The 15,983-nt window shown below is 34.7% G+C and overlaps 1 protein-coding gene across 1 annotated transcript; it reads right to left on the reverse strand.

The window, feature by feature from the left end:
* Positions 1 to 734: 734 nt before the first annotated feature.
* LOC125861001 (uncharacterized) lies at positions 735 to 15,699 on the reverse strand. Its single transcript, XM_049541080.1, has 13 exons — positions 15,554 to 15,699; positions 15,402 to 15,464; positions 15,153 to 15,323; positions 13,999 to 14,130; positions 11,659 to 11,798; positions 8,845 to 8,937; positions 5,017 to 5,142; positions 2,770 to 2,922; positions 2,544 to 2,615; positions 1,743 to 1,844; positions 1,367 to 1,537; positions 1,207 to 1,286; positions 735 to 1,109 (listed from the first exon to the last, which is right to left on the reverse strand). The coding sequence occupies exons 1-13, from the start codon at positions 15,582 to 15,584 to the stop codon at positions 1,040 to 1,042; spliced, it is 1,404 nt and encodes a 467-aa protein (XP_049397037.1). The 5' UTR covers positions 15,585 to 15,699; the 3' UTR covers positions 735 to 1,039.
* Positions 15,700 to 15,983: the final 284 nt, after the last annotated feature.

Genomic DNA, 15,983 nt, shown 5'->3' on the forward strand with positions numbered 1-15,983 from the left:
GGTGGCGTCACGTAGGCGGGCCTAAAGTTCTCTTTTATATATAGATATGATTAATGGATAGTTTCCTATACCTAGAGAGAGAGAGAGAAACAAAGGAGGTTGAACCTTACCGTTCCTTTTATAGTTTGTAAAACCCAAGCACCATCCTCCAATTAAAGACTAATGGTGTAATTACACTGACGGTTCTGATTGGTTGCAAGATATAATTGACATAAGAGTATTATGTTTTTTTTTTTAATTTTAAATTTAGAACTTATGTTATAATTTCAATTTTATTTGTTTTAGAGTATTGACTCAATATTTTACATTGCAAGCTATTTTTTTTAAGTTAAGACTTAATAGATAATTTTTTTGTCAAAATTTATAATATTAATTTATTTGTCAAACATGCATTTAAAGATGTTTATCGAAATTCCGTACTTTAGTGTTTACGATTAATTTAATTAGAATATACTAAATTGAAAAATATAAATCAATTATTTTTTATAATATTAGTCAAGAACATAAACATAATTAACATATTTTCAAAAGACAATATATATCTTAAATATTCAATTAATTATCATTTATAAAGGACCTAATTATTTGTCTAATATAAATTTGTTATTTTTAAATAATTAATTTTTATTTTCAAATTCAATATAACCTTATGATTAAACTTTTACACTAGTGCAACCAAACAATATATGTTTAATTACAGCGTAATTACACTAAGGCAAACAAATAGGTCAGTGTAATAACACCAATTCCAATTACCAGGTGGCTTTCCAAACAAGCCCTAAACAGAATAAAAATAATGACTTTGAAATTACTCACAAGTGAAACCTTGAGATTTGCAGGATTAACACATAAGAAAGCTTAAAAGTATTTATATCATGTTGTTGGTCTATAAATTGCTGAAGATGCAACAGAACAAAAGATTAAATAATCCATTTGGAACTACCCAATAAAGGCATGCCCCATAATCAACTTGCTCCAGTGAAAAAACTATCGCCCAGATAAAAGAAGCGACCATTTGTTCTCTCTTATTATGCGCTTTCTAACTCAAGGATGACGGAGAATTAAACTTGTTTGTGGCATGAACTTTTCTACCAGCCTCAACAGCTTCCCTGCAATCATATTAGTACCACACGACAATGAGAAAAACTTGGATATAGAAACTACTGCATTTGCTAAATGAAGAGCTTCAAGTCTCAACATGCATACTTGAAAGCAGTTACGAGCTCCATATTATCAGGGTTGATCTGTACACCCTCATAGAAAGCATTGGCTGCCTCTTCAAACCTCTGAAAATGAAATAATAGAATATCAGAAAATATAGGTATATAGGTTAGCAAAATTTGACTCCAGGAGAAGAAGGGCATGCCTGCAATAGACGTAGAGCTGCACCTTCCCGATAACAACCTTTTGCCCAATCTGGTCTAAGTTCTCTGCAGGCCCTGGCATCACTTAAGGCACGTTCAGCTTGACCCAGGCGGAGCCAACAAAGACTTCTATTGGAAAACAGAGTGCCATCAGTTGGATCAAAATCGATTGCCTGCAGATTATTAGCAAACACAAGTGAGCCTCGTAAGTGATGCATCCTCACTCATAATTAGTCTCTAAGCCATATACTTGCACCATGAAGAAGATAATTACTTCCTCTCATCATTATCTTCTTTCTTTTTCCCTTTTGCAAGTATTTTACTGAGGAAGGGGTAGATCTGGGAATTCAGGAGGAATTCAATAAGACTAATAGGTACCTGTGTATAAGCATCTATAGCTGTAGCAAAATCATTCCTCTTAAATGCCTCGTCTCCCCTCGACTTTGCATCTGCAGCTCTCTTCTTTGCTTCAGGACTCACCTATAAACCAATTAATTATGCTGATGAAAGATATTTAGCACTGTTCTGTAAACTGGTTCTCCAACACAAGATGTTGACCATGCTGAGGTTCTTCAAATGAACAAGAGACATAAGTAAAACACAGTATAAAAAGATATTGATCCTCTGTGCAATTTGAAGCCAGCTGAAACGGAAGTCTGGAACCACGTCACTGTTATGACTTAACTGACTATAAGAGAAACTTTATGCATTTTGAAGCGCTAGGAAGTGTTTAACTGGGTCAGAACCATAAGCAAACATTGAACTGTTCCCACAACATTGTTCATTGGACTTATTGAAGACATTAATTTCATGCCCCCAGATGCAGTGTTTATTATGTTTTTAACTACATATACTCGCACAATCAAATTCCATTTGTTGCCTAAATTGGATGTATTGTCATATTCACGATGGAAGTATTTTAAGTCTGTCTTCAAGAGTGCTTCACCAGAAGAAATCAAGATTGAAAGATAACATACACACAAGAAATATATATGCTCACTTTCTTCCATTTTCAGAAATGGTTTACTTTGGTTCCCACTTATTGACATTATACAAAAAGGCAAATGAAAAAAAAGAAACAGTAGAAGGAGGTAGTTAATACTTTTCATGTAAAAATAGATAACGGAATGACCCAAAGTTCACACATAAAAAAGAAAATAGTGACCACTAATAACAGACCTCGGGTAAATCTTTTTTTGGAATAATAGGCTCTCTTGACTTGTTTGCTTTCCTCCCAGCTTCTGCTGTTTCCTGGTATCATCACAGTTTAGACAAATAAAAAAGAAGCTGAAATTTGCATGAGAATGGATGGAAATAATCACCGAGCTAATTCCAATATTTGCAAGCAACTGACAGAAGACCAAAATCAGCAGCAATTTATCTTACAGAAACACAAATTAAGTACCTGTTCTCTCTTATATTCAGATTGCACAAACTCAATCACTCCATCCACACTCCATTCTGGAACACTCTGAATCCGTTCTGTGACGGGCAATAAAGCTTCAACAGCTTCCCTACTGCCGCTTGCAGCTGCAACTTGTATTGGCTTGGTACCATCCTGTAGAAATAGCAAAAGTAATACTTCGGTATCAATGAACAGTCCTTGCTGAAATTGCTAATAGATTTTTTTTCCAGCGACTTGTTCAGAAATTAACAAAGTTCATGATTGAAGCTCTGTGTTCACCCAGAAGAAAGTTCAAAATACCAGGGAGAATCCATACGAATATATGTTAAGTACAGACACCGAGTCGTTGAATTAGAACAGAATGGATCACATATACTAAGTTAGAGATACAGTAGACAAGGACAAAAAGAAGACTCCCAGGCCACTTCAAGTCACATCTATAGTGGTATCACGCATAATACACCAACTCTTTATGTAGAGATGTCGGTTTTCACCATAATGAATGATGATCCTGAAAGCATGACACAATTGAGCATCAGCCTTCAGCAAACGGTAAGCTGAAAGAAAGTTACGCAGACACATTACATAATGCACTTATAGTACTAAATCTTAGTTCTGCTAATAGTGAATGCATGGTACCATGTCTGATCCAGCAAAGCTAAGTACTCCCCCTACACTTTCTTCAGTGAAATGTTCTGAACCCCAGATTAGACCAGTTGATCTGTCAACCCAAAAGAAACAGGTCACAGTTTACCTGAAAACCTGTCAGAACCGGAGAATCCACCAGTAGGACCAGAAAACCCATCGGATTGACTGTTATACAACAAAATGACCAGGTTTACAATTTCTTATAAAAGGTCATTAAGAAACCACAATTAGTAAAATACCTAAACCCTAATCTTGGTTTTATATGTTTTATGACTGACATTCCCCTTTTCAGCCAGGTATTTCTTATTTGTCCCGGATATCTCTCTCTAGAGCTTTTCATCTCCAAAATGGTGAGGATCGCAGCAGTAGTCTTCATTAATGCTCAACAGTGGAGCAGAAGGGATTTTCACCTTTAGACGCAAGACAGACTACAGTCCGTATTATAAGATTCATGTCTTTTCTTCTCTCCTCTTTTTTTTTTTTTTTTTGCGTGTGGATGTGAGCACAATGAGCGGGGTAACAAACTTACACCCTGGTAGATATAGGTTTTTTTGGTCGTAAAAAGAGAGATTTCATTACTACGTAACAAAATGACAATAAGGAGAATGGTGTAACCTGGACACCACATTAAGTTGCTTGGACTCAGGTGCAGGTGTCCAATATGGGTGCAGATCTAGAGGTCGGATCCTTCATGATCTAATTTTTAAGATTCGGAGATATGGATCCATGTATGGATACGGGTGCGGGGATTTGCCTAAAAATAATTAAAATATCTAAAAATACAGTTATAAAACCTAAATTATGAGATTATGTAGAGAACTTGAGGAGAATCCTGGAAGGAGATTAAAGGAAACGGAGTGACATAGAAATTTTTATATAAAAGGTATTCCATTTTCTTCAATTTCACCTCAACTTTTGTATTGATTATAGAAATCATTAAAACTGTCCAGACTTTCCCCATCGGTTTTGGTCAAAGTACCCAAAATCGGTTGACCAAATCGGACACGGATCCCACACCCATGTCGTGTCGACACGGGTGTGGAACAAAAAGTGAAGAGTCCGAGCAACTTAGATTTGATCCATATTCTATGAAAAGATATTACATTGGAGAATGTGAAAGTATTGAATTAACTCAATAAGGATTATTTTTAAATACAACAAGTTTATGGTGTATATTTTTGAAAATTATTTATTTCAGAAATATTCAGAACAAAAAATTGTGATATGCTTATGAAGTCAAAATAGAATTATTTTTCTCAACAAAATCATGAACCACTGATCCATAACCCTAAGATTTTAAGTTCCCACTCTAAAAGTCCGGGTTTACGAACATATCTTCAACTTCAAAAAACCCCGGGAAAAGATGGCCAAGGTACCTAGATTCTACAAGGGATCTGAAAGAGAATAAGAGGTAGTAGACTCAAAAGTGATAACAAGGAATATAATTGACATGTGCTTGACAAACAGAAGACACGAAAATAAAACTAAAATAATTTGGAATCAACTTTCCAACATTATAAAGGAGTCCTTGGAAATTTCTTCCAAAATATGTGAAATAATAAAGAAAATTATATTCCGTTAGATTTTCTTTTCAATTACCTCCTCAGCCGCATTAGGATCAGCTCCAGCTTGTAGTAAGCAGTTAATGACTCCTGCACTACCATTATGAGCAGCAATGAGCAAAGGAGTTGCATCACCAGTCCTAACATTGACATCAGCCCCTGCCTGTATGGTAGCATAAAAGAAGTTAAGCCTTGAGTAGACAGATGGCATGCTTAATCAAGCAACATAGCAAAATCCAAACCAAAGTGGAAAAATTGAAAAAGACAGTTCCAATAAGTGAACTAGATGGCCCCACATACAACAGTTCCAATCTGGTGTAGCATATGCAAAAATTGCTTTTCAGGGAGAACATGAATTTTCTTTCTTTTTTCCTTTTTGGATAAGTAGATAGAAAAGATTGTTTTACACAATAAACCATCTTTGAATATGTAAGCAATGTTTTCTCCAGCATCTTGGATTGAGAACCAAATGTGCTAGTTGTACTCTGTATCTTCAAGGGTCTAAAAGTAGAACATGCACAACTTCAAATGGAATCATAGGATAAAAAAGGAAGATCAAAGAAGAGCTGATAAACAGTAATTCTTTGGGAACAACATGATCATATATTATCTGTCTCCTATTTTTTTTTTTATGACAAGGGAAACCCGCAGCCGCTACGCTTTGGTGCACACAAAGTAAAACATCAGCTCCTATACAATAGCTCGCAAACCACTCATGAGAGGTAACCCACACTAGGCAAGCCCAGTGCAACGAGCTCAACACAGAAGGCAAACCCCTTGTTTTCGCTAGCAAGGGGTTTTGAACTTGAGACCTTCAACATGGAAGTCCCAACTCCCACGCCCAAACCACTGGGCCACCCAGCAATCGAGACTCCACCGACTCCTCTTTCCAAGTAGAACCAAACACTCGAGACTTTCAATTCCATTAACTTCTCTTTTCTCGAAACATTTTTAGGGTTTATAGCATTTCTAATCACTCAATTATTGATAAATTCTGATTTTGGTCCCTATGATATCTGACTAAGCACATTAAATCTTCAATTGATTGAATTGGGTAATTTTTAATCCCTTTGCTTGTGAATATTCACAAATTCAACATAATTATTAATTGTTTCACTGCCTAATTACTGATGTAATATGTTAAATTTGAATTGTTACTCCATACTTGATGGTAATGTAATTCTGTAAATAGTCAAATATAACATATTTTCACATGAAGGGCCAAAAACACACATCTTGAATAATTAAGAGAAAATACATAAAAAAAAACCTAAACTTGGCAGCATAACTTACTTAACACTTCAACTATAAATACCCCTTAATATATTTGAAGTGAATTAATACCACCCTAAAAATATAATACCAGTCCTAAATTGGCAAGTGTATTACACACACGCCACATCATTGACACATCAAAACCACATAAGCGCCATGTCATAGCCACATTGAAAATTCTCTAAAATTTGAATTTTTGATTTTTTAAATACATTTCTTTCTTTCTTTTTCAGAATATGTAAATACTAGTTAATCTTTAGTTCTTAATTAGTTTAAGAAAATTGAAGTCATTAGCAGTGATTTTTTTTCAACATTCAACGTCATTTACTGCCATTGTCGATTATCAGTGTTCTTCATTTTTTTATTTTTATATACTAATCAAGTTCTAATTCTTAACTAATTCAATATTAAACACATTTATTTGTAGTGATTTTTTTAAAAAAAAAAAAACTTTCTCTACCATCGCTTCAATCACCATTGCCAACCATTAACATTATAGATCGGTTGACAAAACCTCATCTTCTTTTATGCCCAAGTCTTTTAAAGAAAAATCAAATCTCCAAAGTAAAGAGTAAAAAAAATTATGTGGGTCTTGAATGTCTAACCATGCCTGACAGCGCCCATTAAAGACCAAACCAACACAGTATTTCCCACCACAAGCAAGACAGATAATGTGAAGAAGATGATTCACATCTTCAGCAAAGCTTCTACACATGAAGCACCGACTGACACATGTAATCCTCCTTCCCCAAATTCTCAACCGCCAAAGAACCGTTGTAGATAGCCACATGAAATGGAACACCAAATATTTGGAGAAGTGTACTTTTCCCTGCCTAGAGATTTCTAATAGTAGGGCCTCACAAAAAGATGCCATTATTCTCCACTCCCCATTTCTATATATCACGGGCTAGCTGGTGGATAACTTTTTTCTAAAGTGTCTTACCTAGACTGAAATTCCATGACCTCACAAACTTGCAAGTTCCTCCTAAATCCTCAATTCCATATGAATTTCTTAACCTTGGACCCTTTGAATTCGTTGAATTGACATCTCCTTTTGGCATGAAACTATATACATATTTGTAAATGTAGTGCTCAATTACTTGTTCTCGGAGGTGTTGTATCTCCATAACCTATCCTACTCCCATCACCTACCCTAAATGATACATACCCAAAGAACTCTTCCCACTCCTTCAAGATAGTATGATATTTTTAGCATCTCTTTTGCAGTCAGCAAATCTCATTTCTACCCTTTCAATCATCGAAACCTATAACTGTTTGGTCCTTACTCCAAGTGGTAGACCAAGATAAGTAGTAGGAAGCACCCCTATCTTGCAATTACATTATTTACGACATTGATTACATTATTTTATTGGATCAAAACTAATTAAGCAATATTGAGCGTCTTTTATGTGTTTATCTACTATCTAAACTCCCTCCGAATTGTATGCTTTCGCTTTTTATATTTTAATAAGGTCTGTGTTGACAAAGGTGGTTGGGTTCTTGCCTTGGCTTATGCCTCGACAAGTAAGGTGCACAAAATTCATAAACCTATGTGGTCAAGAAATTTTTTCATATATTGGGCTTAACCAGTCATAAAGCTCTTAAGCAAAACCTCTCCTACATCTCAGAAACAAAAAGAAAGAATTAAAAGAGAATCATTGAAATAAATGCAACATGGATGTGAGCCATTAACAACTGTTGCAGATTTAACAAGCAGAGGAGATTAAACTTTGTTCCTCAAGTACTTTTAGGAACCCATTTCCACAGAAAGGCAAAAGGAACATAAAGCAAAATCGAAAAACAAGATAATAAAACTGTAAAGGATGAGCATCCACTGAAAAGAAATGTTTGAATTACCTATTTAGATTAACCTGAAAGCTGAAGTCTAATTTAAGTCCCAAACAGTTCGTCACTAAACTTTATATATTGTAACATTGTGTTTTAAATGGCTTGTTTCGCCTGTGAAATTGAGGTTAAAATATGTTAGTTTTGCTGGTAATAGTTTTTTTCTATAACCGAGAAATTTCCTAGGACCAGTGGCGCAAAGTTCGAAACTCGGTGAATAATGAACCCACCCCCTTTACCCTTCACCACCTAATGCTGGTAATAAACTGAATGTACACAATTGAATATTTTCCCCTTTTATCTTTAGCAGTTTTACTTGTTAAATTTTCTAGGGGCATCTCTCAAGGCCTTCTTTTATCCTTTTAAGTATGTTTAACCTTAACTTATTTCAAACAAATATTAAAAAGGATAAAAAAAGCAGAATAGAAGTTGAGAGTTTCAGGAAAGAAAACCTCTAAGGTGTAATAGAGCCAAGTCTCACATAGCTCTTGTATGATCAAAGCAGTTTCTTGTGGTTTAATCTTAGCACAAATTTTGCATGGTTCCAACACATAGCAAAGTGCAGAATGATAATAGTATAATACATCAAACAAAAGCACAAAAGCACTATATGTTTTCTGCAACACAACTTCTTTGGGATGCTCAATTGGATTCAGCAATTTAATGTACATAAAGCGAAAAAGTAGAACAATCTAATGAATATATGCAGTGAGCAGTCTTAATGAAAAAATAGAATTTTATTGACCTTCGCTAACAGCTCCACGCAAGGCAATGAATCAGTTGCTACAGCTGATACCAAAGGACAGACATTATTTTCATCTTTTGTTTGAGCATGAACCTGCACAAAGTAACTTTTTAGGCCAAATGAACAAATAGAAATACTCCCTCTGTCCTAATTTATATGATTCACTTTCCTTTTTAGTTGGTCCCAAAAAGAAAGACACATTTCTATTTTTAATAACAATTTCACTTTAAAATGTCCATTATACCTAATGAAATGATTTATAGCAACAAATATCTATGACTTATTTTGGACCACAAATTTCAAAAGTCATTTTTTCTTTTCTTAAACTCCGTGTCAAGTAAAACTACATCACATAAACTTGGACAGACGGAGTATAATTTTTTCAAAAGATTATCTTCAAACACACATACACCACAAACCCATCCTCAACAGAAGAGAAGAATGCATCAAAATTGGCGGGGGGGGGGGTACAATCTAGGACTTGGGTTTTTCCAAATATTATCAACACATGCCCTTTCTAACAAGTCAAAAATGCAATCAGGGGCTGTTTGCATTATATTTTTGTTTTTTTTTTTTGAGAAAGGTAACATTTACTTCTATATATCCACAGGTATACTACATCAATGTGTAGTTCCCCTCCAAAAATTTATACTTACAACAGCCCTAAGATCTTTTAGTTACTGCCAGTCAATAACATTAGAAACATCTTCAGAATTTCCTATTACTACTTGCTTACACCAAAAATAATAAAGACCTAGGCAGTTTATCTTTATCTTCTGAATATTGTTGTTCTTTCCTTCAAAACATCTTTGATTCCTTTCATTCCAAATTGTCCACCAAATGCATGCTGGGACAATCCTCCATCTCTCCTCCTTTTTTCGTTTGCATTATATAATTGATCTAATTAAACTTATGAAAGAAAAATTTATCTTTAGTTGAATCAACTAATCAAAAACTGTTATATATAGTATATACTATATCTAAACTAACTCTTTTTTCTTTGGAACGGGTAACTTCACATATTTCTCACAAACAGTACATACCTATGTACTGAAAACCATATTTACAAAATTTTACTTCAAAATCCTGCTAACTCCTACCTAAATTGAATCTAGAACATCAATTATGGAGATAGTATCATTTGAATAGATTTGATTACACCAAAAACATAGTAACAAAAGGTAGTTTAGCTTAACCTTTTGCATACTATTCTCTATGCTATCAAAACATCGATAGCATTCCTTTTTTAGAGAATTAAACATCTATAACATTCCTCTCCTTCCAAGTTGTCCACCAGATACAAACAGGGACAATTCTCCATATATCTAAGCTAACTTCTTTTTTCGCAACATAAACATTGAAAAACAACCAAGGGTGAGTTTGGTAGCAAGGAAATGTTCTCTCCGAAAATCATTTCTAGGAAAATAAATGGGTTTCTTAATTATTTTCTTGTGTTCGGTATATAAGCAAAAAATACTATCCTAAAACTACTTATATACAATCTAAACAAATACTATGAGAGATGAAGGTTGGATGGTGGGGGTGGGGCTACAAAGGTGTGGGGGTGAAGATGAGGTGTGTTGAAGGGTGCAGAGGAAAGTGGAAGTGGAGATGGGGCCACAGAGGTGTGGGGGTGAAGATGAGGTGTATTGAAGGGTGGAGAGGAAAGTGGAATGCCGCGCGTAGAACTTATTTTTCTTACTTTCATTAAGAAAGCCATTTTCCTCATTTTTAAACAACTTATTTTCCCAAGGAAAATATTTTCTAAAAGTTTTGACCAACTAAACATGAACAAATTGGAAAACATTTTCCCAAAAATATGTTCCTCCATACCGAACACACCCTAACTGAAACAGAAAAGCATGAAAGAAGATAGTCAAGTCAAAAATTTTTTTAATTATTTTTATCAAATACAGAAAAAAGAAAAAAGAAAAGAGGAGAGGGGGTGAGAAAAGAAGAGTGGGCAGGTTGGGAATGGAAACTCTACACTGTTTGGCAAAAGGGAAAAAGTAACATCTTAACATCTATTAATTGGTCGGTTTTTGAATACATCAATGCAAGAAACCTGTTCAAGGATTTGTTTGGTTGTGGAACCACCTCATCTAAAATCTTTAGTTGTTACATGTTAGAGAGGGGATACTTCTATTATTTACCAACATGCCTCCTCACGTGGCCTGACTCATTTTTTCTTTTGAAGGGGAGGGGTGGGGTGAAATTTTTATCGGTAAGGGTGACGGCAAGGTTTGAAAATTTTCTCCCTGTTATAAAACCACAATGAACTGAGTGACCAACTAGGAAGCTTTAAGCCGTTATATAGGAAATACTAAAACCATGCAACTGCTTTCCACTTTATCAACTTTGTCAAGAGAACCGTAATTCGTCGCATAGATCTGATAATTCACTAGACAATGATGAAGATATATGTTTCTCTTGATTTGCACGAGTATCTTTAATATCTCCCATCTACGTACATCAGGAATTAACTTTTTTTAACAACAACAATAACAATTAGCGTAAAAAAGTTTTCACAACAACAATAACAATGATAATACAAATTAGATTATACAAATACGTTAATCAGTTTTCTGGTGAAGGTTGATGGACGTTAGAATAGGCTGCCATGGCGGTTTAGAAAATTCACCACCTTGGCTAGCCGTTAAAAATGTGCTAGACGAAAAAAGAGAAGGGATGATTTTTTTTTTAAAGGTTAATGAAATTTTTATGGCTTTATTATATTGTCAAGAGAACAGTTAAACAATGGCTGGTACTGTTAAATTGAGAAAGAGGGGTTTAAACAGGTAACAAAGCACTCACATTAGCATGGTGTTCCAGCAAAACCTTGACAACCTTTTCCTGGCCGAAACCTGCAGCCCACATAAGCGGTGTTCCAGCCTCACTTTGTAAATCAACATCTACACCCTTTGACAGTAACAATTTAACCAATTCAACATGTCCTGCAAAGAAAGACAATGCACAATGAAGTGTCACTCTATGTAAAGAAGTACAAATAAATTGAAGAGTGCATGTAGCTACACACATCAACACCACAATAAATAACAATAAAGCAATAAGGAATGACATGTTGATTGATTTCTCTCATTGTTTTACCAATAGAGAAGTTAAAGCTGACACTAAGATCTCAACTACTGATATCCATCAGAACGATCTCAACTACTGATATCCATCAGAACGATCTCAACTGCTGATATCCATCAGAACATGATTAGATCCCTGATTCAGACTATGTACCAACAAGGAAAATAAATCTGCAAGTATTATTATTTTTGGATAAGGTAAAAGTATTTCATTCATAAACATGGCCAAGTTGGACGTATACAAGGGATAAACCAAAAGGTAAAGAATCTACAAAATATGATTCTCTACAAAATTCTGCAAATATATTTCAGGAGAATTTGTGGAATTTCCTTTCACATGTGCTTCTGTTCTTGACACCCCCCACCATTCACATTCATACTACTTAGAAGAGAAGAAAAAAAAGAAAATGTTAGGATTAAGTGAAAAAATGTGGCAGAACCGATAGGCTTATGATGATTAAAAAATTGCAGCAGAGATCCCCACAGGCTATCAGTCTGCCTCTTTGTGAATTCTGTAATAGTGAGTACTCAATTGCATGCAATTATGCATGTTCTCCAGTCAAGCACATTTTCTACTCGTGGATCTCTTTTCTAAAGTCTTCATTAACATTCATGCATCATTTATAAACAACCCCAAAAATTCAAATCAAGCCGAAAAATACACTTCTCTGAGATTCATCTATCAGATAACGAAATCCAAGTATTAGCCCATCAAACTTCCGTCACTTAGTGTAAAGAAACAGCTATCTTCAATTGTCCTCTTATTCATCATGTCAAGTAAAACGAATGAGTTCAAAGTAAAAATGGAGGGAGCAGCTTATAATAGCAACAGAGCTATACTCTACAATGAACATGGCTGCTGAAATAGCTAGATTCACTTTCTTAGATTCCAGCCATTTAGAGTTTTTCTTTAGAAACAAGAAAGTTTTATCCAGGGGAAATATAACTGCACATGCATCCTTTGGTATAATGGGGATTGGGGAGGAGAAGATGGACTTTTTCCAGCCTGCAGAACTAGTCTTGCTTATCTTCAAGCTTCAACAGCTTGGGAAAAAAAATCTTCCTACCAATTATGATATTTTGAGATGAAGATGTCTCATAATGTGTTTGTTATGAACACAACAAAGGCTAGTTATATGACCAACAACCCAAATTTTATGTTCCTCGTACAGTTAACTTAGACTGATCGTCTTAGTGATACACTTTCATCAGTAGAGAAGAACAAACAAATGAGACACAGAAGTATCAGACAGCTTCCTTACTACATCTTCATTTATAAAGTGATTCAATCCTGCATAAATAACAATATCAGATAACGTTCTTGAGTTATGCCAGCTCTTTGAAGCTCTAGAAATCTAGGGTTATTTCAAGTCATCAATTGAGAACAAATGATGTAGCATTGACAGAGGGAAGGGAAAGAAAAGGTGATGAAGCAAGAAACGTCAGATGTTCCAACAAAATAGAGGCTAAAGTTCAGTTTTCAACAGCTGAAAGTATAAATGTGACCTGAAAGGCCGAAAAGTGTGAAGCAAATAGAAAACATAGCAAACCCCGCCCTATCCATCTCTGCTTCTTACTGCTGATCATAGCCTTATTTCCTTGCCTGATCTGTGTTTATTAGCTTATGATAAGAACTTTGACCAAATCGTTGAAGGGATTTAGTTCTTAGTTTTTAATCCCAAAATATGGGTCACTATACTATTATTAGGTGATTCAATAATAATGTCAACTTTGCTAAAAAGGGAATTTGCTTATTATATAATATGACAAATTCTCAATCTCAATACAATTTTCTCTTTCATATTCCTAACATCCAAAACAATTTCTATCCCCCAAAAGTTCCATCAATTAATATCAAACAACTAAAATTTAAAAAATATATATATATTGGCATGTTTGTCAAACATTTTTATTTAAAAATGTGGAACTCCTTAAATAGAAGAGTTCAGTGTACAAGAGCCAAAAACTTACGGCAATTAAATGCATATGAACCCAGGAATCTTTCCCTGGCACAAACAGAAGCTTCAATCACTTCTATTAACAAAGAGGAAGAACCTACCATTTCCTGCAGCATGATGCAAAGCTGTTGCCCCCGAGGCGCTGGGTATTGCAGGATCTGCACCCTGTTCTATGAGGTACTGGACAGTAGCAGTGTGTCCTTCCCTAGCAGCATGAAGAAGAGGAGTCTCACCTATGATGAACAACATATTCAAATCAGTTTACAGAAATATCACTTTCAGCACATATCAATCAACAACCAATCAATAAGAGCCTCAAAATCAAATAAATTGGGAGCAATAATGTGAATCCTCCATATATTCCGTTGTATTTGAGTCCACCATTCCTATATTGAAGAATAATTTTTCTTTCAAAGCAAATTAAGGGTTTTCAAAATTAGAGGGTCCCTAAATCATATGCTTGACCACACTGAAATAGTACTACTTATAGGTATTATTTGCATCTATTGTTTTGTATTCCCAAGTTCGCATCGATTCTTTGATATTTTAGGTCAATTGAGATAACTCCCACCCTTGTAATTTTAGTTTTACCTTGTCCCCTTTTAGCACTTCAATCATCATACTATCACACCTACATAGGTGCATTTAGGGGCCTGCATAGGGACATATACAAACCATTACAAAAGTCCTTCTCTCATTTTATTATTGATGTGTACTAACTGCATAATGTGGTTATTTCTAATTTTAACTGAACTTGTATGACTGCACATTAATTTTACATTGGCATTTTTATGATTCTCATTTTGTTGACAAGTCGAGCGTCATAAGTCCAATATTCATTCCCATATAACATTATCGGTCTCACAACTATTCTATAGAACTTGTCTTTCAATTATTAGGTATCTTCATATCTACTTTAATTCTATGTACTATATTTTCATCTATCATATCATTTTCTTGAAAGACTACTCAAATATTTGAATTGTCCGCAGTGAGGCACCACAATGTTGTCAAATATTTTTGTATGAACAAGGAAACATATAATTTCCAATGGTACATGTTACCTCAACTAATTCCAAGGGATATTTACCATCTTTCACCAGCAACATGTACCAGGTAACACCAATGCTAGAACAGATGGGAAGAATCACCTAGTGTTCTTATCACATGTCTCAACCACTCCATTGACCACTAGGCCTGTAGAAATTTGTTACTGTGTGCCTATACAAATTTATTACTGTGGCTTAGAAAATACCTTCATCGTCTTTTTCATTGACATCAACCTTCAATTCCTCCACCAAATACTTGCACAACTCAATCTTGCCTTCTCTTGCGGCAAAAATCAATGCCCCTCTTTTATTACCATCCTTCACATCCGCCACTGTACCAGCCAACCCTTTTCCACCATCCAGTTGCTTTGCCAACTCTGTTTCACAATGATCAACACTATATAGCATCGCATTAACTGAAACCCCCAAAATAAAACAGGAAATTGTAAACTTACTCTTGAAAAGCTCAATATCCCCTGAACAAGCCGCCTTCAGAAACTTATTAACTTTTTCTCTAACTGCTCAAAACAATTTCAACATACACATATATTAAAAAACAACATGTTTGCAGTAAACTTCAAGAAAAAGAAGTAACAAGAATCAAAACCTGCAAGAGCATCAGTAGCATCAGGAGCCATAACTGAGAGATGATAGTACTAGTATGTTTCTTCTACTTTAGGCTTCGCTAGAAACTTCTGCTATTTATACAATGAGACCTAACAAGGGTTTTGCCAAAATAAAAGGAAAAAAAGAGCAAGGGTTCTTGCAAGTTTGACTTTGAGTCAACCTCAAAATGCCGAATACGCTTAGGGGGTTTTACACCAAATATAAATTTTAACGTGTGTACGCTTTAATTTTTCTAAATTAATATTCGGTTAATTAATAATCTTTTTAAAATAATATTTTATTTTTTTTTGGTTCTAACTTGGTTCATTGAAAAAAATCACTCATTTCGATAACATAATAAGATAATATATTTTTAGAAGACTCATATATAAATATATGGTCTCATTAATATTTTTTTTTTTTTATGACAA

Source organism: Solanum stenotomum, chromosome 1 (assembly GCF_019186545.1).
Source record: "Solanum stenotomum isolate F172 chromosome 1, ASM1918654v1, whole genome shotgun sequence".
NCBI lineage: Eukaryota > Viridiplantae > Streptophyta > Magnoliopsida > Solanales > Solanaceae > Solanum > Solanum stenotomum.